Here is a 24,912-nt window from a genome sequence, read left to right as displayed (position 1 = left end):
CTTTTGATAATAATTATTACATTTGTTACTGAAATGTACCCAAGATATGGGATAATACATGGTAATCTGTTACTTGGCTTAATTAGTCCCGGTTAAAAATACTTTTTAAAAAGTGCTTCTCTTTGATCTTTTTCTTCTTAATAATAAAGTAAGCCATAGTTTTCTGAATGTTTTTTTTCTACATGCTCATTCAATTAATGTTTTTTTTCTAGCATGTGCTATTTGCTAGAGTTTACAACAAAACCTGTAAATGGGATACATGGGCTTTTAAAAGGTTGCATATGACAAAGGATGACAAAACCCGTGGATTTTTATTATGTTTACTTTGGCAGTCTTATTCCTGGGGCAGTGAACTTCGTGCTTGCTTGCTTATTTACTTATTTGTGGTTGAATCAGTATTTTTAGGATCTCCTTTGTGTAGTCATTTGTTTAAAATCTTGAGTTCTGGCAATGAAAAATAAAGCATTTTGTCTCCAGCGCTGCCGTTTTAAATGCTGCTGCTGAATTTTAACCACTGCATTAGATTGAAACCTACATGCTGTTAACCACTGAGCCAAAATGAAATCGACCACTGCATTGAAATCAGAGTTGGCAGTTGCATACGGACTTGAAGGAGTTGGTAATAGCAGTGCACCCTCGTTTCTTTAATGGGGTTTTTATTCTCTGTTTTCAGTTTTAATGGTGCCATTTTGATTTAAAGACTGTTTCTTAATAACGATGCACATTTTTTATTGAAATATTTTCAATGTAACTTAAGAAGAAAATAACAATAAAGCCATCCGTTAGGAGTGGTTTCCTCAGAAACAAAATGTTCTGTTGCATACTCCCATGATAATGCAATGTGCTTGTTTTATTTGTAAAGCAATCTTGCGTAAGAAGATAAGTAAGAAAATTTCTTCATGTTTCGTGAACCTTTATTCATGGTTAAAAATTGTAATATGTATTTATGTTTTATAGAGGAGGTTTTGCTAAGGAGAGGTTTTTCAGCTTCTGAATTTACCTTTTGTAGCTTTCTTTTGAATCTGCTTCACCAAGCATATGAAAAATGAACCTACTTGCATGGTTGACCTCTTAGTCTTTTGAAATTTTTGTTTCTTATTAATAGGACTGGATCCCTCCCAATTCAGAGTCCATCACCATTACCATAAAGATGAGGAGAATGATGCCTTGGTTGGTGGCCCAGCTCAGCTCACTGATGAGGAGAAATATAGGGATTGTGAAAGATTCAAGTTTTGCTGCCTCAAATGCGGAACAGAAAATATTTATGACAATGTCTTTGATGGTTCGGTTAGTTTTTTTTTCTGTTTCATTTCTGTTCATCGGTGAGGGAGAAAAATACTTGTAGAGAGAATGACTTTTCAGATAGGATTCATGTGATGTAGGAGAAGATACCATACTGTTTGAGTTCTGCTATTTATAGTTTTTGAACAGAAATTTGCTGATAAGACAGTGCTGAAATATTTTTCCCATTTTTGCATTTCAGCTGTGTCGTCTAGCAGAACATGGGAGATTATCTGGTTTCATTAATCTGTTTGCCCACAGTCGTGAATGATTGTTGCTGCAACTTTTTAAGGAATCCTTATCTTAACACCTTAGTAACTTCCAGTTCTCTATTTAATAAAACTTTTGTATAGCGATGGCAATTTCTTATCCTAAATCATATTAATTGGAACAAAGTGTTTTTGAAACCTGTGTTTATCTTGCTACATCCCACTTCCCTTCTTGACAGTAAGGTTTTTCTGTGTTATCTTTCCTTCTGTCTTTGTGTATTGAACATAAAAAGTCATAGGGGTACATTCTTGTTGAGAAGTTCTGCCAAAAAATGTATCTCTGACCTTGGATCACAGCTTGAAATAGGGCCAAGTATTTAACTCTACAGCGATGTTATGCATGTATTAGTCATTGGCAAATTAGCGAGCTTCAGAGTAGTGAAAACCTTGAAACTGGAAGCAAATAAAATCTTTTATCTAAATTAAAAGTAATTATTTTAAGTTAATTTGGACAAACAGCAGATGTTTCGCATTTTTTTGAATCAAAATAAAGCAATCTTTGGAAGCAAGTAAGAGGAGAAGACACACAAATCGAGTGATACTTTGTGAATCCTTGACTTTTGTTCATTACGGCTGTAAATAAGATAGTTAATTGCACGTAGGCTTGACAACTTCCAGATGGGCTAAAAAAAAAATCAACCCCCAAAACACAAAACTAAAAAACCCTACCAAACAACAAAAGAAAACCCCTAAACCAAACCAAAAAACCCCCCTCTTGTCCACATGGAATTATTTAGTGTTGTGGGTGGGGGTTTAGCCAAGATGGCTCACAAAAGCTAAGTCTTACCGGGAAAGAAAATATGCTAAAAGTTGTATAACCATCCAACCTACCAGGCTGCTCTTATTTGAATGAGAGTTCTACCAGCTTAATTTCAGCTGTTCATGCATCACATCCAGGTTCTGAAGTTTTAATGTCGGGTGTTCAGAAGGTTTTGAAAGTAAGGGGAATGAGATGGTGTAAAACTGTAAGAGCTATTCTTTGCACTTGGTGAAAATAAAAGATGGTCATGTCATTCTTGTTTAATGAGGTTTGTCTCTACAGCCCTATTGATAATTTCATAATTGGCATCTATAAGGTTGATTTTAGTGTTCTGATCAGTGGCGTTGGGTAGAACTTTGGTGTCCCTGATAAAACAACAAACCCGTGTTGTTTGGGGGGAGATGGGGAAGTGTGATTTGTCCATAGTTTAATTTTTTTACTCAACATCATTTTTGAAATTATTAACTTTGTAGCAGGTGAAGAAGCATGTTTTCCAAAAGACCTTTCATTAAGAAGAGAATGGGAAAACTGTAGGTCAGAGAAGTCTTTATATGGATGTGGCCAACTGTGGTGGGAAGAAAGAAGGCCTAGATATTACAGGCCCTTTAAGACTATTATTTTAAAAAAATATACATTATGTCTAAACTCCTGTGATAACTTCTGCTACTGTCATATGTTGTAATGATGCACGCTGTTTTTACGTTTCTGTTTTCAGGGGCGATTTATTGAACCCAGCTTGCAAAGGTGCAGTAAGACTGAATGTGAAGAGCCTCCTTTCAACTATGTGGTTCAAATGAACAACAAATTACTGCTGGATATTAGACGCTATCTCAGAAAATACTATAATGTAAGTATTCAGAAATATTCTATCATATGAAATGAGTTTTCTAAGTGGTGCTGAGTTTTTAGTGACTGTCATGTTACTTTTTTTTTTTATAGTCCAAGGTAATAGCACAGAATGTCAAAATGCAACTTTATGGAAATAAAACAATCAATGATTTAAAATACTGATTTAGAATGTTTGTTTTCTCAGTTCAGTCTCAAGTCAAGATAGTCAGGTGTATTTAAATTTTAACTGTGCGTGTCAGCATTATTATGGATGTAGTAGCTCTCTGTTTTCCAGATTTTTAGACAAAAACGTGCAGAGTTGATTATCCTAATGTTTTTGAGAGAATCTGTAAAGCCTATCAAATATGCAGATATCAATTTCTCATGTAATTGAAATCTGATTCTCTTTGTCCAACCCAAATTAATATATATTGTGTTAAATTGTGAAACTGAGTGTAGCTCTGTAAAAATTCTTTGAAGGACAATAGGAAGAGAAATAATATGAATCTTTTTTTCATAATGATCGTGAGGGGAAGAAAGAGGAGAAAGATGGGTAGTTAATTAACTCGATATAGTTCTCTTCTTTGGGGGGGCAGTGCAGGAAATCCAAAATGCCAACAGGAGTGGTTGGCTTCATATGGCATTGTGGGGAAAAAAAAAAGAAGTCATATTTGAAATTCCTATCTTGGCACTGAGCGAAATGGTGACTGGTTAGAAAAAAAAGTACATGATTTTTAAATTGTATCTGTGTGTTTTGCATCTCGAATATACTGGAAGCAACATATTTTGTGAATTGGCAGATAGCCATTTTGGTCAAATTTTCATAGATCTTCTCATCCTATTGCCTGCCTGCCTTTTTTGGTTCTCTAACATTGCCTGTTTTCACAGCTTCAGGACAGAGATCAATTTTGAAGACAGAACCTTTGATACACTCAAAACCATAAATTGTTTTTGAAAATTTGTCCTGTAAATGAATGGTTTACCTAATTCATGGTGTGTTTTCTTAAGTATTACAAAATACTTTTGCAGACAACAGCTATGATGCTAAGTATTATTGTAGTTTGATATTAAGTGTGCATTTTGTGTTATCTTCTATATTAGTTCTTATTGCAACTGTGGGTGTTTTCTAAGCTCTTTTCTGGAAATGTAATAATTGCTAAATCTATAAATACTTCTTTTGAAGGTCTTTGCATCAAAAGGAGCACAAAACTTTCTTAGAGTATTTAAATTCTGGCAGTATTTCACAAGGTAGGGATAAAAGGTAGGGATAGATTGTTCCTCTCAATTGAAGTTAAAGGTGGATGACTTGGACAGGTGAAGTTGCCAAAATGCGAGCTCTCACAGTACTTTATTGCAAAGTCCAACAGGCTGCAAAATTATCGTTCAACTTACCATACGTAGTATATTAAATTAAACAATGTGTTATTAAATAATATGTCAAAATACTATGTTTACACGGACTGCTTTTGTGTAAATGTTGCTTCTGATTAACTTTTTTAGACTTAATTACATTATGATAAGTTTTAAGTATATTATCATAATACACAATGCCACATGCGAAGTAATTTCTGGCCTATAAAATGCTAGAAAACGTGCATAAGATGTGCAATAGTAAACTTCATGACTGAATGAAGATACATTTAACGGCAGGAAAAAAAATCTTACTACCGATAAGAACAAAAAGTGGTACTCTGTTCTCTCTTGTTTTTTTTCTTTAAGACCAAGCTGTGAACCAAACTGTGAAGTGTTTGAATATTGAACATTGCAATTTGCTTACATTGTATTAAAATCTATTAGGTATCTTATTAATGGTATATAGGATAACTAAGTGTCCTTTGAAAGGAATTTATTTGTCTTTGTAAGTAAAAGCTGTATAAACTCAGTTATATTTTTAGTATAAGGTCTAAAACTACGTTTTGACTGTGGAATATATTCAGATTCTGGAAATGTGAGATTATTTTATTGTACAAAGTAATTTTCAAATTGCACAACAATTTTCTTTTTAAAAAAGGCTTTCTGTGGAGTTGGGCAAGTGAACTTTTTGTCCTGTTAGCTCTTAGAAAATCAGTGGCTGTGAGTTTTAGTTTATTCCTTTCATCAGGTACTTGTAGTGACTCTATAACAGCTGGAGCTGAAATTCATCAAATGGGTGTTTACACTAATATATATAATCCTATAAGATAAAAAGACACACCCAGAAGTAGTATGAAAAAGAACTCTCTGAACACAGCATTTGATGAAACTTTGAGATGCTTATTTAACAGTCTGCTATTGTAGTGGCTGCCTCTGAAAGGTGCAGAAATACCAGTTTAAAATGACAAATATATTGTCTAACTTTGTCACTCCTTTTTTTTTTTTTTTTTTTAATTTTTAGATATTAGTGTTGTTTGTGTGTTGGTCAAATGGCACATAATACAAAAACATAAAATGTAAAAGTCAAGTTTTTAACCTTTAAAATAACGAGCTACCTTTTATGAACACAGCCCTATCAAGAGCCTTTCAGCCTGATCCACAGGTCAATCCACTGAATAAGACTTTTTTTCAGTGAGCTTTGAATCATATTTTTTTTTAGTGTTTAAGTTCATTGCATGTTGTTTCCTTTAGTCTATTGAAATAGACTAAAGGAAAAATTTTATATGTGGCTGTGTAAATTTAGGGGTGGGGACGAGTGCCATAAAATCTGAAAGTGGAAAATCTACTTCCCCTTTTTGACATAGAAAACTGATAAATAAATAAATACAATAGTGATATACTTCTTTACTTTAAAAATATGCAAATGTAGAGTGTAAATAGAATTTGGTAAGCGTCCTACAATCCCACTGTTTTTGTAAATTACTTGCCTTTATGTAAAATCTTCTGTTTCTGCAATAATTTTTTGCTATTAAACATTGAAGTGTTTTGTATCTGTCTCCCAAAACATATCTACCATTGCTGCAGTATTTAGCAATTTCTTAATGGTATTAACAATATCAATTTTGATGATCTTACCCCTAACTGTAAATGTATCTAAAAAATTACATACAAAGATTTTATTTCCTTTCAGAAATGCATTATTCTATGAGAGATTGATCCTGTTGTGTGCTTTTTTTTTTTTTTTTAATTCTGCTTCAGAAGAGCAAATAGATGAAAAGAGAGAGAAACGCTAGCTAATCTAAATTGGGAAATGAAGAGGGCTTTTTTAAGCATGAAAATTTCATCATCTTGTCAGCTGGCAGAATGCCTGCTGTGTGGATTCACAAAGGCTAAGAATTACACTTTCATGAAATTTTCCTCACTAACTGCCCTGGTTAATTTGAAAGATAACCCACTGTTCTAATTCATTCCTCAATTGGGCGGTGCAGGTTTTATCTTTGATCTGACAAAGCATTTGTGTTAATCGTTTTGGCCCTCTACTAGACACTCTTGGGATTGTGCTTTTACAATAAATGTGTCTGTGATAGCTCTTTAGTCTATTATACTTACAATAGATCCATAGAACTGGTAATTAATTCTGTACTGCTTTGGAAATGGGGAAGAATAGGTGTAGCTCTGTCAAGTGCTACTGGGAAGTTTGTTTAGCTAGTTCATTTTTGAAGTGTTACCCTCAGCCATCAATGAAACATCCATGCTAGGGAATGGGTGAAGGCTGAAATAAGCAAGCATAAATGGAAAAGCTGACCAACTTTTGTGCATAAGGAGGGTGTCATTTCATTAATAGTAAGTGGATATAATTATTATGAGGGAAACTGTTTTGTGTTTCCCACTACAATATTCAAATGCTCATTTTTGAGCACTTGGTAAATAAATGCCATCCCTTTGATCCCCTGTTTAAAAAGCCCTGTAAAAATCAGTATTAACATCCATAAAATGAATCCCATATCTTATGCAGCTGTTGAGGTGTTAGTTTTGCCAACTAAAAAGAACTGAATAAAAAAATCCCAACATATTGGATATGCCATTTGAGCAGTATCAGAATTCATACTGAACTGATTGGACTGGGAAACTGTTGTCCCTGACACAGCAGTTATTAAATACTGTTTTTAACTATACACCTGTGGTATTATTAGCAGTACGTTTATAGGCCAAAACCTGTTTTTATATGCTGTCTGGTTAATAGTGCATGGCATCTTTAAATCTTTCTATGTTACTCAAAATGCATAAAATGATGCAAGCCTTAAAAGGGTTTTAAAAAATTGTGGAAAAATCTTGGTCCAACCTGTATTGCACTGTGTTTGTGTTACATTCTTTTTCTACTGGACCAGTGTAACCCACAGACAGAAGTGAGTTTGAAGGCTATTGAATGCTGCTAAATAACTTTATACTGTTCAGCTGCAAAAATTCAGTGTTCAATAGCCCTCAAAATTTCTCATTTCTTACCTGAGGTGGGGTGGTCTACTGCTTGCACATTAGGTTGCAGTATAAAAGCATGTTGGTACGCTTTTCAAGATCTTTGAATTATTATTTTATCTATATCTATATATATAGCTGTTCTGACTATTGTATATATGTTCTTAGGTTTTGCATTAGCATTTTGTGCACTTAGAAAGGTAAAAGATTTATAAACGAGATCATATTACAAGAGGCAATAGCGTTCACACAGGTTTTGGAATTGCATGGCATATTCGCTTAAGAGAACAAAGATGACAGAGCTTGTTGTGAACCTGGAATCTCCCACACTGCAATCAAGTGTATTGCCAACAACCCACAGGTGTACACCACATGAACAGGTGAAAATATGATAGTAGATGATGGTGATGACTTCTGTAATCATGTTCTTGCAACAGTCATGTATTGAAAGCTTTTATTGGTGGGTGGGTAGGGTAAGAAGTTTCTTTAGTGTGAGGAAAAGGTGCTTAGTGGTGGCAATAAATAGTACACTATTTTATTTACTGTTGTGCTAATAGTACTAGAAGTGTATGGGCATGTGGTGAAGAGTAGGTAGGTCCAGAAAATAGAAGGAATTGTGACACTAGCTGATGTGGTAGGCACAATGAGATAGCTAGAATCTGCTGTCCAATTAACTCCAGTGATGATTTCTTTCCTGTTTGTATGGAAATGGATCTCTAAGTCTTTTCCAAGCTTGAACTTGTATCACTGTCATTTTGGTTTATACATACAGAAACTGAGACATTTATTTTTAGTACTGAAAGCTTCCAAGTCAGGGCACGGAAAGCAATTGGAGTGAAAGATAAAACGTTAATGAGATTCCATTCACAGTTTGCTGGGGACCTGAAAGAGGGAAGGAAGGCTGCCACCAGATTATCAAGACTTTTCTCCTCCCCTCCACATTAGCATTTTCTGATTCTTTCCTTGACCGAGGTTGACAAATGGGTTGTATTTGGAATCATGTTTTGGTTAACCAGGAGGAAATTATAAATATGTTGATTACTGAACAGAGCAGTCAGTATTCTACCATATGAAAGCGTTATACATCTGTCTTTAGTGATACAATTTATGTTTATTGAATAGTAAAAGATAAGCCTTTGGTGACCATGTGTAGTACATTTTGGGGATGAGTAAGCAGTTGTTTGTCACAGCACTCACAGCGTCTATTAGCTGGAATTGATTCACTGTTGCTGCAACTTTTCCATGATCTGCCCTCTAAAGGATTTGTTTGTTTTAGACTTAGAGCATCAATATGATTTTTAGTGAAGTGTTTCAAAGTAATGATCGATATGTCTTTACAAAAGCTTAAACTCTCTTCATCGGATTTTACTAGCCATGATGGACGTGCATCCATCTCACTAATGGTTGAGTGAGACTGAGTGTGACTCTTTGCACTCAGAATTTTAGCTGCTGAGAATGAGTGAACATCAGCAAAGGAGTAGTGTCTGCTGTTAATTCTTCATAGTGCTTAGTCTGTGATCTGGTACTTTGCCAGAGAAGACTCCTAATGACACTAGATACCTCTCTTGGCTCTTTGTAGAAAAGGCTCCCCAGGCTGGCCACTGCATGGAACACATTCTAAGAAAGGGAGGTTGCTTCAGTAGAGTAAAACTAACTTTGTAATTTCCTCTGTAGGTAGAGTACAGGAATGTAAGGTCTTACTATCACAACAATTTGTCTGCTTAGGCTTATAAATGGCAGTATTGTGAAGATCATGTTACGGGAAGTGTGCCCAGAGGTAAATGTGGTCATGGTTATGATTGCCACCAAGTGTGTAATGTTCACCTAGGTGATTGAATCACTCTTCTAATAACAAGATGGTACTGTCTTCAGAGGATTACAGAAAGCACTGTCTTTGAAGGTACTCTGTTGGAACTGATCTGTTGCCCCAGGTGAAGCAATGACAAATTTTGGCAATACCTGGTGAGCGCGTTTGTGCTGCACTATTGAGTTATGGTTGCAGTTCTGTGTATCTGATCGGGCTTTAAACTGACTACCAAGTATGTAGCTTTGATGTTACCAGTATATGTTATCACAGAATGGTAGGGGTTGGAAGGGACCTCTGAAGATCACCTGGTCCAACCCCCCTGCCAAGGCAGGATCACCTAGGGCAGGTTGCACAGGAACGTGTCCAGTCAGGCTTTGAAGGTCTCCAGAGAAGGAGACTCCACAACCTCTCTGGGCAGCCTGTTCCAGTGCTCTGTCACCCTCGGGTTGAGGGTGAGATTGAGAAGTTACAAGATTCTGTAGCCAAGAATTTAAAATCTTGGGCAAATCTGTGCAGCCTATGTAGAGGTCTGCTACAACTGCATTACTAAATAGTGCCTGAGCAAGCTACTTGGAGAGAGAGTGAGCAAACGTGTCCTCCTTTGGATACCTTAGATTGACAGAAGTGCTGTGGATGCTATATAGCTTTGTAGGATTTGCTGCTTCTGAGACTATGTTAATAACAAATGAGTCACAAGAGGATTTGTGACAAATGACTGGTCTTGAAAGGATCAGTGTTCATCTTCTTTTTACAGTAGTTTTAGAGCATGCCATTTTAAATCTGTTTAGGTTTTTGTTATGTTCAATTTAAATTTTTGATGGAAAAGGATCCCACTCTAATTAGAGACGTTGCAAGAAGCAGAAGTCCAGCTAAACTAATTAAGGCTTAAAGTAAGTTTTAAAACCACTGGTTCTCATGGAATTTTGATACAGTTAATGCCTTAAACTATAATATCTTAGAACAACAAATTATTGAAATATCAGACCAGATTAAGTCTGTATTGTTCCACAGAAACTTTTAATAGAGAGCACATTATAACCAGTTTGTTAGGAGATTACATGAGTCAACAAGGTCTGTTGGCCTTGAATACTTGATGCTGGTTGGTGTATGCATAAATAGCAATGCTTACAGCGCTCAAACACCTTGCATCACTCAGGAGAACCAAAGTTAAAATCTGAAGCTGAAGAGACCACGTTTTCACTGGACATGGTCATTTTCACAAGGGTAACTTTGTTTGACGCTTGTGACCTGAAAATGATGTGGTTATCAGAAATGTTTTCATAGAAGTCATTAATAATATAGAAATCCATGGTCCAGCACTGACTTTTAGGAAGTGAAAATTACTTGCTTTAAGCCTTTTTTAAAAAAAACTAAAGTGGGTCCATCTGTGGTAATTCAGAGTTGATTGGGCAATATAAAAGAACAAAATATGGAATGTTTTATAATAATTAGAAGAAATCTAAAGTACCTATCCTAAAGTTTCTTAGTCTTTCTCATGAACATTAAAAGAAGGCTTAAAATAAATTCTGTAGGATTTGTGAAACTACAAGATTTTTTTTATGCAGTTGCCTTGTTTTGTAAGCATTTTTGTTTGATACTGCCTTTCATAGTCCACATTCCTGAAGATTATTGAAAAAGAAAGTCATGCAGCTTGGGTGGCAACAGAGGGCGTACATGAAAAACTTCATCTATGTTTTCCTCAGCATGCTTTTCCTTGGCATAGTGGGAATGGGTCTTGCAGGTGTTTATTTTTTCTTACCCTTAGATGTTAAAAGAATTATTTTCATTTTTGGATTCAAAGCAGTTAAAATTGTCAAAAATATTTCCAGTAATGTTTAGTCATTGCTCTGTTTCTTGGTAAAATACTTTTAGAAAGATTAAATAAGATGTTCCTCAACAGAAATGATTCCAGTATTCAAAATCTCATCATATAGAATCTCTGTAGTTAGAAGAGTATTTCAAAAACATATATTCAACTTCTTTAAACAGCTCTTTAGTTCTTGATGTTATTTAGTATTTGGTGCAGCAAGAGAAAATTAATGACTGCATAAGCATTCAGGGATCGAACAGATCATATGGGTAGTTCAGACCTTTCAACTTGGTTCCTGGAAGTGAGTCATATATGTGAAAAAAACACAGAGCAATCAGTCTGGGCAGCCCTATTTAACTAAACTTCTCTGCCTCTGTGTCTTCATTCATGTACCTAGGGATGGGGAAGGCAAACCCCTAGCTGAATGACACTTCTAGGGAATTACTAATTTTTCTTTTACAGTGGCCAAGAGAAATCTAAGCAGTACCAGAGATAAAGCAACAAATTGTCTGTAAGATTTCATATGTCCTAGGAGCCACCAGGGTCAATTCTAGCAGCCTGTGCTATGTTATTGTTGACATTTGTTTCTCCTCTTGACTTATGAAACCTATACTTCTACAGGTTTGTTTAAGAGAAACAGTTGCAAGAGTCAGTGAAGTTTTGCATCATCTGGGATTCAAACAAGATGTTACTTTATTTTAAGTGAGAATGTTCCCATCTGCAGGAAGAAATGGCAAAATAGCATTACATTAGACATGGCTTCATAAAAGGGTTTTGCATTTGCTTCACTGTATCTTGTTCAGAAATCAAGATCTTGTGAGTGCTACGCAGTCTCTGTTTTCTACAGAGTGCCATTATTTCCTTTAGTGGATATATGCAAGTGGATTTTTTTTTTTTTTTTTTTTTTTTTAATCCCCGGGCATTAAGTAGGCTTTGTATGCCTGCTTTGGGAGATTGCAGTGCAATACCTTATTCCAATGTGTAGTCAGATAGTAAAGCTGTGCTCCAAAAGAGATGTTGGCCCATATGTAGGATCCTATGTGTAGGTCTCTCTAAAGAGTCCTTGAAGCTTGTCAGGTTGGCTAGATTTGTCTTCATCTGTTTTTTCATTAAATGGTATTGACTGGTAGACTTCATTTTTTACTGAACATTAGTTATTCTCTTACTTTATTCATATGAACATGTGGGGGTTTTGTGCTGTCTTTTTTTCATATTGAGCCTGGTGAATTGGCAACTCTGCCTGTGCTTTAGTCCCCTGTGTTCTGCGATGGCACATGGTTTTAAAAAAGACCTTTTATTGCTAAAGATGAACCTTCCCTCCCTATTTCCATGCCGTGCTGAAGATTATTGTCTTTTCAGCCTGCCTACAGCTGCAGCATCCTATAAGGGGGGGGGGGGGGGGTGGGAAAGGGCAAAACAAAAGCTGTATAGTCCTGCTAAAACTGTTACAGCAGCTAAATGACAGTCTTGTTCACTTTCTATCATCTGAATAGTTTCAGCTATCCAAGTATCTTCAGCCTGGTAGACTGCATTAGGCTTTGAATCCACAAATGTATGAGAAACATTTCTGAGGTATTCCAAAGGTATACCAGCTTTCTACATGAAAATTAAGGCTTTGCAGAATTTGACAAGTAGATGTTCTCCTTTTCTCCTGAACAAAATCATTATCTTTGTAAGTGGCATCTGCAAGAGAGGCATAAAAATCCATGGCTAGCGGTAAAGATCTCCAGAGAGAAATGTTTATGCAGTGACTGAACTCATTCCACCTAAAACTAAAAAACTCCGTTTCAGATTTGTAGCAGCTACTCTGAATGTCTTGTGTCTTTACCCTTACCCTCCTATGGAACCATATAAATGAAATGTTGATGTGTGAAGATGGGTTTGTTTTTTATACTGGACCAGAAAGCAGTACTTCTTTTTTGCCTTGTCTTTTTCCTTTCTGTATTTGTGGCTACAGTTCAAAACTTGAAAACAAGAAAGTATGAAATCCCAAATGGATTTCTTTAATACACCCACTCACCAACAATATCATCCTAGAGCTTTATTTAACTGGCATTTTTCTTGTGTTCTTTTTTTCTTTATCGCTTGTCACACCCTGTCTTTGAAGATTATAGGCATGCACATCTTGGAGAAAATTTTTGTAATAATATGTCTTCCTTTGCTAATGAAGATATGGTCAGTGTAGTGATATTCTTCCTTTTCCCCTCATTTGATGGAATTTTCTGTATTAATGCCTTCAGTTTGGATTATGTGTATTTTTAATGTCTTTTTTATGATGTTTGCGTTAGCAACGCAATTTCTGCACTCTCTAATGGAGGTGAATCATTTAGCTTTGTGCATTTTTTTACAGTTGGTGTGTTGTAATTACTGTTTAAATTTTTAGAAGTTACTAGATTTGGAAGAATTATCTGAAAGGACAAAATAGGAGGTGGAGTCAAGTGGAAGTGTATCCTCATCAACTCTGCAGTCAGCCCCCATTCCTTTGAGTGCAAGGCAACCCAGCTGTGAGGATTGCTGGCCACACTCTCATCAGAGAGAGAAGGGGGAGAGAGAGAGAGAGAGAAAATTAGCAAGACAAAATTCCTCTCTATCAATCCTATCTTTACACAAATTCAGACTTCTGAGTTCCCATACGTGAGAGTGTAACTTAATTTCCAAATTACATGATGAAAGCACATCTGTCCCAAAATTAATACCTCTTGAGAATATCATAATTGTATATACTGAAAATAATTAGTATCTGTAATTTGCAAGTCATAAATGTCTAATTTTTAGCGAAGTTGTTTGTTTCCATTTAAGATAAATTCTCAATTTAATATCCAAAGCAACATTCGACTATGCTACAAAGGGGCCAGGTTTGTTTAAAAACAGAGAACCCCCTTTACCCCCCAAAATACAAAGACACAAAATGGCATATGCTCAATTCTGTTGCAGAATATGACATTAGATTTCTGCAAGAATTTTGTAATTACTGTAATAATTTTTATTGGATAACACATGTATTTTCTCATGCTGAGGCAATTCATGCTGGATGGTCTTGCAATAGAACTAGCAGGTACCAAGCTACCCATTCATATGACACCTATCGAGTGCAAAGATGGAATGTAGAATTTGAACTTAGTAGAATTTCTCTTTTTATGTATGTGTGCATGTGTGTAAGTCTGTATGAATAATGGCATTAAGATTAATATAGCTATCTAGAAATACCAGGTTGTCTTCCAGTAGTTCATGCAGTGTTGGTGATACTTTTTCACACTATTCTTTAGTATTTACATGTGGGTTTTATGCTTGCTTGAAGGAGGAAATTAATCAATCAAATTCCACCTCCCTCCTGCTGCTTTCTACCACTCTCTCTCAGAAATCTGTGTATAAGCGATCAGCATTTATACTGTTTTGTTCCTTTAATAGGGCATCTTTTGGGGATCACCTTGTTAGATTTTTGTTAAAAAAATTTTTTTAACCCAATCAGTGAAGTAGCAATAATGGAGTAAACTGAATTGTGATATAGTCCTTGAGAGAGTTTCCTGGCTGATTAAACCTAAGGTGGCTTTAGGATTGAACACCCCTGCTCCCTCCCCAATCCCTTAAGTGAAAGAGGCTGACTACCTTGTAGGGAATTCATAATTAAAATTCTGTATGATCTGGCTTGTCTTTGGACACTTCCCAACAAGAGTGAGTCAGGCATCTTAAGGACTTAGAATTAACTAAGCCTGTATTATCTGCCAAGAAATGGTCAGGGATTACTCTAAGTTTTATTTTCAATATTTTCTGCTGAGTCTGTTTGTGAAGGGCTTCATGAGGCTAGTGGCAAGATGCCACTCAGTAATCAGGTGTCATTCAGAAAAAAGCTTGAGTAGCAAATATCTATTTGAAGACCATCTGAGATTGTAGTGAAAATAAGGAAAATTGTCTAGGAGCAATTACAAGCTTTCATAATGAGAAGTACATTTAATTTCTATATAAAATAAACTGGTGCCTTTCTAGACACAGATCTATGGATGAGAAGCCAGCATCATACCAAGGCTTAGTCTCTCATATTGAGTTGGTGTGAGTACAGGCCAGTTCTTTTTGCAGAAAAAAGTCACCTAGACAGATCTTTTTCCCTCCCCTTCTGTCCACTCTCCTCTTAATTGCAGGTAACCTGCGCTACAAATTTTTCACTTTCTCTTTATCCTCTAGTGGTGAGACACTAAACTGCCTGGAAGGGATCAAACATGATGCAGTGCTAGGAGACTGTTAAAAACTGTTTCAGTAGGAAAGACCTTCAGAGTGAAAACCAAGGGCAGCATGACATCCTTAAAATGAACAGGTTAGTGAAAGAAAATGCAAGATAGACCTCTCCCACTGTCTGTGTTAGTTTCTTCAGATTAATTCTTCTAGCAGACTTCATTGGTTGTTTTTAGGACATTCCAACTATGTTTGAATAGCACTATTAACTAAGGAGTTTTGCTTTTTGTGTCTCTTAAGTGTTTTGGACTCTTAGGACACTCTTCATCTTTGGAACTGGTATGCTGGAGCATTGTTCCGCTTATAGAAGGGGATGGAGCAGATGTTTGGAAAATGTCGTTCCTAGTGGTTAGAAACATGATAACCTTTAAAAGTGTGCCCTCTGTTTTGCCCCTCGCTTGAGGACTGTCTGCCAAAAACTGAGGAACGAGAAATCTGCCAGCATACAAAGCACTTCAAGAATCTAGTCTTGGTGCTGGAAGCATTAAGGCTAAATATCTATCCATGTTTGGGCAGTTCCTATAACTTCTGGCATTTACAAAATTTAGATGATGGCATATGAAATAATTTCAGTTGCTGGTATTAATCTTCAATGATCTCCACCAGTGGTCTGAATGAAAATAAACATTACCTGGAATAATACATACCCTCAAATAATAAGTACTTAATATAACATCACTCCTCCCCAGAGAAAATAAAGTCTTCCCTGTTGGCTTTCACTCAGATTTCTGGAATGGAGGCAAAACTGGCCCTACCTGTGTGTTTCCTCGTTCAGCCTGCAAAAGGGTTGGGATACAGTACTGATGGAGCAGACAAGCTTTCTGGGGCACCAAAATATCAAGACTGAAATCACAGTGCACCAGAGATGTATTTTCTCCTGGTACTAAGCTTTTCCAGCTTCTGTTAGAGTTGTCCTTGTGAAAAGAGCACTGAACACAAAAATGTACTGGAATGAGATGACAGTGTTAGCTTGGGGACTAATCTGTTCACTTCCAGTAAAGAGATGAGGATCACAAAAAGTGTCGAATCTTTCACTCACTAGGCAGGGCAATGGATGAATGAGCCTCAGAACTCTGAAAGGTGCCTTTTTGATCTCATGTTATTGCTCTACTTGAACATTTTATACTTTCAGTTATGTCATGAGAGCAGTTAAAACCTGAGTTAAGATTATTAAGATTTAAATTAAGATTTCCTAGTTTAGGAAAGAGGGTGGTTTTGGGTATTCTTTTCTTCCCTTCTCCCTCAAGGCTTTTGGCAGGAAAAAATGTAAATACTTAAGTTAGGTGAGTGAATCACTACATTGCAGTTTATTTGGCCACAGAAAATTGAGTCTACAGCTAACTGTCCAGTTGATCAGGGGAAAAAAGGGCAGGGGGCTGCTGCCACAGGAGGCAGCTATTGGACTATCTTTTAGTGTTTTACTAATACATTACTTTCACTTTAGCTACTAGGCAGATACTTCATATACTTTTTTACAGGTGATCTTAAAAGGGGTGCCAAAACAGTAATCTCAACTTAGGGGGTTAAAAAAAAATTATGCTTCACTTCCTTGCCACTGTTTTATTATTTTGAAGATTTGACTTTTGATGCTAAAAGAACAAAAATATACTGCAAGCTGTGGACTTATAGAGGAAAGAGATGGCTTTTTCTGACATATCAGCTACATGAGTTAGGAAATAAGCTGCGCCAAGGCTCCCTTTGGGTTGTAGTAGTTGTTAAATAATGTAAAAGTGTTACACATTTAATGAGTATGTCTGATGACTTTTTGCGTAAAAGTCTATCAGTTTGTTTAGAAGAAACCTGTAAAATATTTGTCTAGTTGAACAAGGCTGTCTCACCTTTATGAGACAGCAGAACACCTTGACAATACTTGTGGCCTTTTCTCCCTTTTTTTTCCTTTAATTTCTCCTGTCGTCTTTCACAGAGGTCAACAAATTCCTTTACTCCCCATTCTGTTCTGTATTGTTGCTTTCCATACTGAATGCTCACTGGAGATCTTCCATACCTTTCTGTTTCTAGAGGTGTGTATCAACAATAACTGCTGTCTCCACATACCCACATATTTTTTCTGGGGCAAAATTGTGTATACTGAGCTGCCTAATAATCGACCTTGTTCTCAAACTTTTAAGGATATCTAATAATAGTATTTCATTATTATGGCTAATGCTTAAAAAGTTTTAATTTTAAGACTTTTCTTCTGATCAGGAAAATAATTCTTCCAATGGCTCAGAAAGTTAGGAAGTTACTGGAAAGTAATTAAATGGGAGAAAAATCTTCCCCAGTTTCCAGAGTACAAGACACCTACTTCACTGAAGTTGTGCTTAATACTCAGATGTTAGCTTTCATAGGAGGTGTTTCTTACTCAAGAATTACTTTGTTGCATTGCCTGAAGGAAAATGTAGACATTAGTTGTTGTTTCTTTCTAATAGGTTGTTCTTTTTTAACCCAGAAACCATTTTTATACAGCGAAGTTGTGTTAAAGCTATCAGATTATAAAAGCTCTGCTACTTCTTCAGAGAGCATTGAGGCCGTCCTCGGATATATAGTTCCTTTAACATTCTTTCACAAGAGAAAGACAAGAATGCGCTTTCCTTGAACTTAACAGTTTGGGTAATTTTCTATAATCCAGTAAATACAAATTGTACCCTGATTATCCATCTATGTCTGTCAAGCAAATTTTAATGGATAAATGAATGACTCAAATCCTATGCATGGAAATATACAAATATGCAAAATATGGGTCTATTTACAAGGCTGCTAAATTTATACAAGGTCAGATAAACAAGCCACTATGTAATGATTATTAATTGTTAATAAAGCCTTTGGTAAAACACGTTTCTGCTCTGAACACCTAACATTTGTGCCTTTTTGGTTATATGAAACAGCCAAATTGACCAGCTATTAGAAAAAACAAAAGACATTATTTTCTCTCATCTTTCTTCTACCTCACCTCTGTAATTGCTTACTAATTATTTCTGAGTAGTGGGAACGGTACTGTTTCTGAAAAATGAAAGTACATTCAACAGTCATGTATGAAAGTTCCAGAGTAAAAATTCAATAAATTCATTAGCATTCATTCACTGAATAAGTTAATAAATTAATTAACAGATACCTTATGAGAAAGGAAAAAAGTTATACAAGGGTGACAGAGAAAGGCCATTTTTTTCTGTTTCGTAGTTATCCTTTGAAACTTTCTTAATTTTTTAGAAGTGCTCAGTCTGTCCTATCTTCATTCTGTTGCCCCTTCCGTCACCCTAATCCACATATCTTTTGAACTTAGCTGTCTCTTTTCTCTTGTCTCTTTTGGTCCACTGTAAGTGCTTTATCATATGGCTGTAAGACAGAGGAATTTGCAGGAAAGGAGAAACAAGGCTGAATTGGGAAATATGAGGTTCCATTGTTAAATGAAATTAAACAAAATTAGCAAATAGAAATTTACTTTCTTGGCTAGTTAGATACTATTATGTTGGGTTGTAAAGTTGTATGAACAAACAATTAATTTGGACAGGAATGGTGAGGGAGGTTGCAGGTAGAAAAACCTATCTATAATGCATTTTGTTGGTTTGCCTGAAATTTTTCTCTGGTTTTGTAAGGACAGTCCTCTCCTGTTGCAAACTGTACAGCAGCATTTACTTTCTTTCAGCAGTACCACTTGCTTGCTTTCTATAAATGATAAAATAACACATTCTGAAGACAAAGCAAGCTTAAACCTCATGAGGAATCAAATACTCAAATTCAGTTTAAATACTGAGAAAAACGTTCTGTCTTTTATGCTTGTTAGGTCATTGCAGCTCAAAAGCATAGACTGATTAAGTATTAACCTATGAACAAAAGAGTTTTATTTAATAAAGGGATTTGCCCACTGTGGTATTGGTCTGTGACATTAGCTGGATGCTTAATGATTTAAGGAACTCCCTCAAAGACAGATTTTTTTTCAGTAAAACTTTTTGTGGGAGCTGCAAGTTCCTAGTTACTGGCCGACTTTTTTGATAAAACTCCCAAGTGTTTTCACTTGTATGACTGTACAAGTCTACTGCAGATACAGCTTCTTTTTGACACTTTGTGGCAAAGGGTTCCAAAGGCTATTTGATAGTGTTTAAAATATTTCTGGTTTTCACTGCTGTGGTTTTGTCATTTTGTCAGCTTCACTGAAATTCTCTTTTGAATTGCAAAGTTAGTTAAACAAAACAAGTTTATAACCTGTATACTTCATTGCCCACATTTCTAGGCTTACTTTTGTCAACTTCTGTTTTCATTGACTGTCTTTTACACTTGTTTTATTCCTCTTTTGCCATGATAGTGGTGGCAAATCTAAGTATCGGCAGGCACTGATGTTCACTGATGTGAACTGTGGTTTTGATGAGTAGACAAAGGCTGTAGCTATTTATCAAAATTCTTTTCATCTTCTATGTTTCTCAATATTCATGCATACAATTGATTAATGTAGATTGTTTTTAACTCTTCAGATGATCAAACTTATGGCAGCTACTGTATTAAACACATATCAACTTCTATTAATCCTGAGAATTTGTAATAAAGATCTTTCAACTAGTCAAGATTTACCTTTTTTGTGATACATATATTTACTTTTTATAACATGCTTGTGGCCTGTCTCAGGCTGCTGCTCTTTACTTTCAAAAGTTAATAGAAAGTGATGTTATTTCACTGTATCTAGTATGTTTATAACCACTGGAAAATATATTGTATCATACCTTTTTTTTTAATTATATTTATAGAGATGGTTTTGTTGCTGTTCTTTGCATTGGTTTCTTTTATCTTGGGTTTAGTGATGTGCCCAGGATTGTAGACAGCATTTCAAGCAAGGCTTCTCTGCTGCCTTTATACAGAGAAATGACTACTTTTAGTCCTTTGTTCATTTTTTTCCTCTGCTTCTTTCTTCTCATTCACTTTTCCTTTTGATTAGTGTATTATTTTAGCATAATTTTTTCCTTTCAGCGTCAGCCTCTCACTGTGAGCTAACATTTATCATTCTCACATCTTTCCTCCCTCCCCCCCCTTCCCAATATGACCAATATTATCTGTGCTGGTTTTTTTATATTTATGCTCTTTTATAACTCTATATTTGTCTCTTGCATTTCTTACAAGAGTGGAAAATAGGAAAGATTCAGAACTTCTTCCAATTTGTATGCAACTGTCACCTAAACAGTTTCTACTGTTGATTGTTTTGGCTCTGAACAGAAAGCCTGGGTGGTAAACAGCTTTATAAGCTTAGCAGAGGCTAAACTTTTCCATCTTCCAACATGAGGAGCTCTCAATTCTGATATGAATTATTTTTCTTTTCTCCTACGTCAGTGTTAAAAGTAAGTCTGGATTCTTGCTAGCAAATTGAGTGAGTTTGGGTCAAGCTGACCTCCATCTGAGATCCCAGAAGTTTTGTTTTGGGATTTTGCAGGCATCTTATTTTTACTTTTCTAAAATTTCTCTTTTATAACGTGAAACTTATACCAGTAGGTAGACTCTGTTTAGCTTAGTTTTGTTACTTTCTGCAAATTGTTTAAATGATCACTCTTTTCACTCTTTAAAAAGTACCTATGAATATATAGGTACATATATATTCATGGTATCCCCTGAATACCATTTGGTAGTTCAGAATTATTCTTTTACAACTGTGGGACTATAAACAAAAGAAAGTATGACTACATAATTTGATCACTTGGAGCAGGGTTGGGGCAGTTTCTGCTACTGGTTGGATTTTGGAGCTTGAGTGGACTTCTTTTATTAATGTCAGTAACGTAAAGGTATATGGTGAATTGTTACTTATGTATGTTTATTTTATTTTGTTCCCCTTCAACCTTTATGCATATTGATGTTAAGTCTGTTTTTGCAAACACTAATGCTATAATATGTTTTTCCATATCTCCCTTCTCAAATTTTTACCGTTATTGATTGAAGATTCAATTGAGAAATGTGTTTAGAACCCTGCTTTCTGTGGTAATCATAGAAGTCAGTGGGAAGACAAGAAAATTGTATTGAAAGAAATTGTGTGCGTGTGTGTTTTGTGTTTCAGCATAGATTATCTCTGCCAAAATAATAGCTGTCATTTTGTTCTTGTTATATTAGTGGCCTGTAGCTTACTACTACCCCTTTTGCCTTTCTTTTGTCCATTCGTCTATTTGTGAGTAAAAAAAAAAAAAAAAAAACTGTGAAGGGCCATAATTTGGGGGCTTTATTATGCTAATAAAATCAATATTTTGTTATCTATTTAAATTAAATATTCCAAGATGGTGACCCCACTCTACCCTAGTATCAGAGCCACAGACCTTAACATTCAGTGACTTTGAAACTTGAGTTCTGTTTAGAATTTCATGTCATGCCTGTCGCAGGAGAAAAAGATGGAAAATGTATACACTGAGCCTATAGGACTTCCTGCAGTGCTTATTAATCCTTTATGGATCATTTGAAATGTTTCTAGTTTATTTAAGCTTTGCTGCCTGTATCAGATTGTTCCTGAAAAAAAAAAAAGGAAAAAGTGATCATGCTTTGAATTTTTAAAAATGATCTCACTTTCAAGCAAAAGCACTTTTATGCTCCATTAGAGTTGAATTTGCCAAACTCTTACATCGCATTAACACAAGCTTTACTGGATAGATAAACGTGTTGTTCAGAGACTGACTAGAACTTTACCAAACTACATATTAAGATTTTGTCATCTTGCAATTTTTGTCCTCAATGTTCTCTTCATGCAAATAGAGGGGAGAGACAAAATTATTTCATTAGGAAATTGTGCAGCACAGTTTTAATCTCTTAAAACAGGATAGAAAATAAAATCAAATTGAATAGTTCATTATATAAGACTGGAGAGTCTAGTAAAACTCCTAAGTGTGCCATCTTTCTTTTGGGAAGAAGTATTCAAAGTTTTTATACATAATTGGGGCTCTGCTTTTTGTGTTTTGCTGCTGTTTTTAAAATGGTTGACAGAGTTGTAGAGTAAATGCATTCTGATTTTTAGCTTGGGGGGGGAGGGGGGGAAGAAGAAAAAAAAAAAAAAAGAAAAAGCTTTGGATTCCCAGGCAGGAGATGAAAACTCTGGGTAAATTTACCTTGGTGGCAAATAAAGGACTAGTCTCCCAGTGACATATACTAGCACAGGGGTGACCTTACCTTTGGATTCACTGCACTTCACAGGAATACAGAGGCCAGCAGATCCCTTCGCAGGAGTGATCTGAAGGTTGAAACATCCATGTTTTCTATTTTCTGGGGTCCTTTCATCTCAAAATGTGTTTTTCTGTGTTTAATTAGTAATTATATTTAGGGATGATTGTGTTGTCGTTGTAAGTACTACTGTCAGGGAACTTTTTAACTGTCGTATTTGCCAGTTAGACCAAGATCTTTGTAATAATGTGGATATTACATCTCCTGGTTTTGCTAGTTCCATAATATTTTAATATGCTGTCTGCCCAGAATGACGTTTCTCAGGCATGGTTTATATGAAGTTTCTGCCTTAAAAATCAGTAACTTCACAGCAAAATGGAAAATTGTTTGTTGTCTCCAAAATGTTTCTTGTAAGAAGTCACATTCAATATTAGAATCTTAGCTTATTCCTTCAGTTTCTGTTTTTTCATGTGTTTTATAACATAGGAGAATAGATTAATACCAATATGAAGTAAAAACACCTTTTACATGTTTATACGCTTTTAATGCTTATTACCATAGTAACTGAGAGAGCCTATTAGGTTAGTATATTTCTTTAGATGTTTCTAAAATATACATAAAGTGTTCTCCACATATTACACGAGAAGATTTAAGTCTCTGATTTTTTTGAGGAGCCACAGACTTCTTGAGTGCCCATACCAGTACATTATCTGTGTGTGTGATCATTATTCCATTAAAAAAAAAACCTCAAAACCAGAGGGGAAAAAAAAAAGAAACAAAACTATTTGGAGTATCAGCTTAAAATCTCAGAAATTTTGTTTTTATATGGATGTGTGATCTGACTTGAATTTCAGTTGAGGGAAATGCAAAAAAGGAAATTTTATCTATATATATGTGTGTATGTGTGTCGCATATGTCTCTCTCTATATACACATTACTTACGTATCTGGAATCTGGGAAACAACTGGAATTTTTTTTTTCCTGAAAATATAGACTAAATAATCTGAATTGCTCCTAGTGTTTGCTTTTAATTTTCTTGCCCACCTTTCCCATGCTCTGGCCTCTCTCATTTGTCTCTGTTGCTGTCTTCTTGAGTTTTGATAAGGTAAAAATGCCTGGGTTGTGCTAAGGCTAATTTAAAAGGAAAAAAAAACCCCTTCAAATCACTGTAATATGAATGAAAATATTGTCACATGTTATAGAAATTCTTGGCTTAGAACAGATGTGCCCAGTTTAAGATGGGTGTTTGAGGAAAGAAAGATTTAAGTCATAAAGATCAGAGGTAACTAATCAGAGAAGTCAAGGTAATTATTCTGGGTAAAAATACTGGATGATACGGGATTGTTGTTGATGTCTGCATTTTGCTGCAGATTACTCTTTCTAAAGATAATGGTCTTCCTTGAGTCATACATCAGCTTATATGAATGGTGTAGCAGACTTTTCCTGTAGTACTTAAGCAACTGTATTGGCCTAAGGTGAACTTTGATCTTGCATATTTCTCATCATGCAGGATGAGAAGAAAGGTTCTACCAAAACCTTCTCCATGGTCCCCTGCTTTACATCTGTAAACAAAATGATGCCAACCAGCCCAAAGGGTTTGCTGCTGATAATACGGGGTGGGATAGGAGAGGCAAAAGAGGAATGATCTGCAGTCGTGGGGGGTGTTTGGTTTTTTTTTTTTCACCTTCCCAACCATAACCCCTAGTGGTACATGCCTATGATGGACTGGATGATGTTTTCTTTTAATAAATGAACATGTCCCAGGAAAGACTTCATCTGTCATATGAAGCCTTAATGTTTTGGTTTCGTTTCTTCCAGGTGCAAATGTCTGAAACTTGTGTACTGTTTTGGTTATATTAATCAACTTTGTTTCTCCCTTAGATAGTTCTGCCATCATTCAGTGTGTCATGCATTAACTCCTGTTAGTTCCAATCTGTGATGTTAATAGTCATAAGTTAATATCTCAAAATGGTGGACACCATTCTTAGGACTGGATACAGTGTTTTTCAGGCAGCATATACTACTGTCCTGCAGCTGGTCACTGAGAATTCATCAGCACTGAACTTCTACAGGGGAAAATGCCATAATCAAATAACATTCATTGACATTAATCCCCTAGGGCCCTCCTGAGGTTTTTTTTTTAACCATCAAGTAGCTCTGACTACTTCAGCGTGAATTATAGTCAGTTTTGAAGACTGTGGAGAATTGGATAAACATTGGGAATTACACTGGGGTTTTTGCTGATACCAACCTCAACTAACCAATATGGCCACCCATTCATTTGTTTTAGCATCTAGCTTATTTTTCATCAAAACAAAAATTCATGGCTTGCATCCTCTCCACATCTAAAATAAATTCCAAACAAAATTATCATAGAACCATAGAGAGATTTAGGGTGAAAGGGGCCTCAAAATGAGGCCTGGTCCAGTTCTTCAAGGATGACTTTTTGAAGTTAAATCCAGCTTCAGCATTGCTCAGGACCTTGTCCAGC

The 24,912-nt window shown here is 35.7% G+C and overlaps 1 protein-coding gene across 1 annotated transcript in view; it reads left to right on the top strand.

Annotated features, from left to right (window-relative positions):
- Positions 1-558: 558 nt before the first annotated feature.
- LOC104626463 (DNA polymerase alpha catalytic subunit-like) overlaps positions 559-24,912 on the top strand; it is a 112,907-nt gene continuing 88,553 nt past the window's right edge. The window contains exons 1-3 of the mRNA XM_010294394.1: positions 559-619; positions 1,106-1,287; positions 3,026-3,157. Coding sequence (XP_010292696.1) covers positions 559-619; positions 1,106-1,287; positions 3,026-3,157 — 375 coding nt within the window. The remainder of the gene's footprint in view (positions 620-1,105; positions 1,288-3,025; positions 3,158-24,912) is intronic.

The sequence above is a fragment of the Phaethon lepturus genome, unplaced genomic scaffold (assembly GCF_000687285.1).
Source record: "Phaethon lepturus isolate BGI_N335 unplaced genomic scaffold, ASM68728v1 scaffold11009, whole genome shotgun sequence".
Taxonomy (NCBI): Eukaryota; Metazoa; Chordata; class Aves; order Phaethontiformes; family Phaethontidae; genus Phaethon; species Phaethon lepturus.
This window is presented reverse-complemented; position numbering and strand designations above follow the sequence as displayed.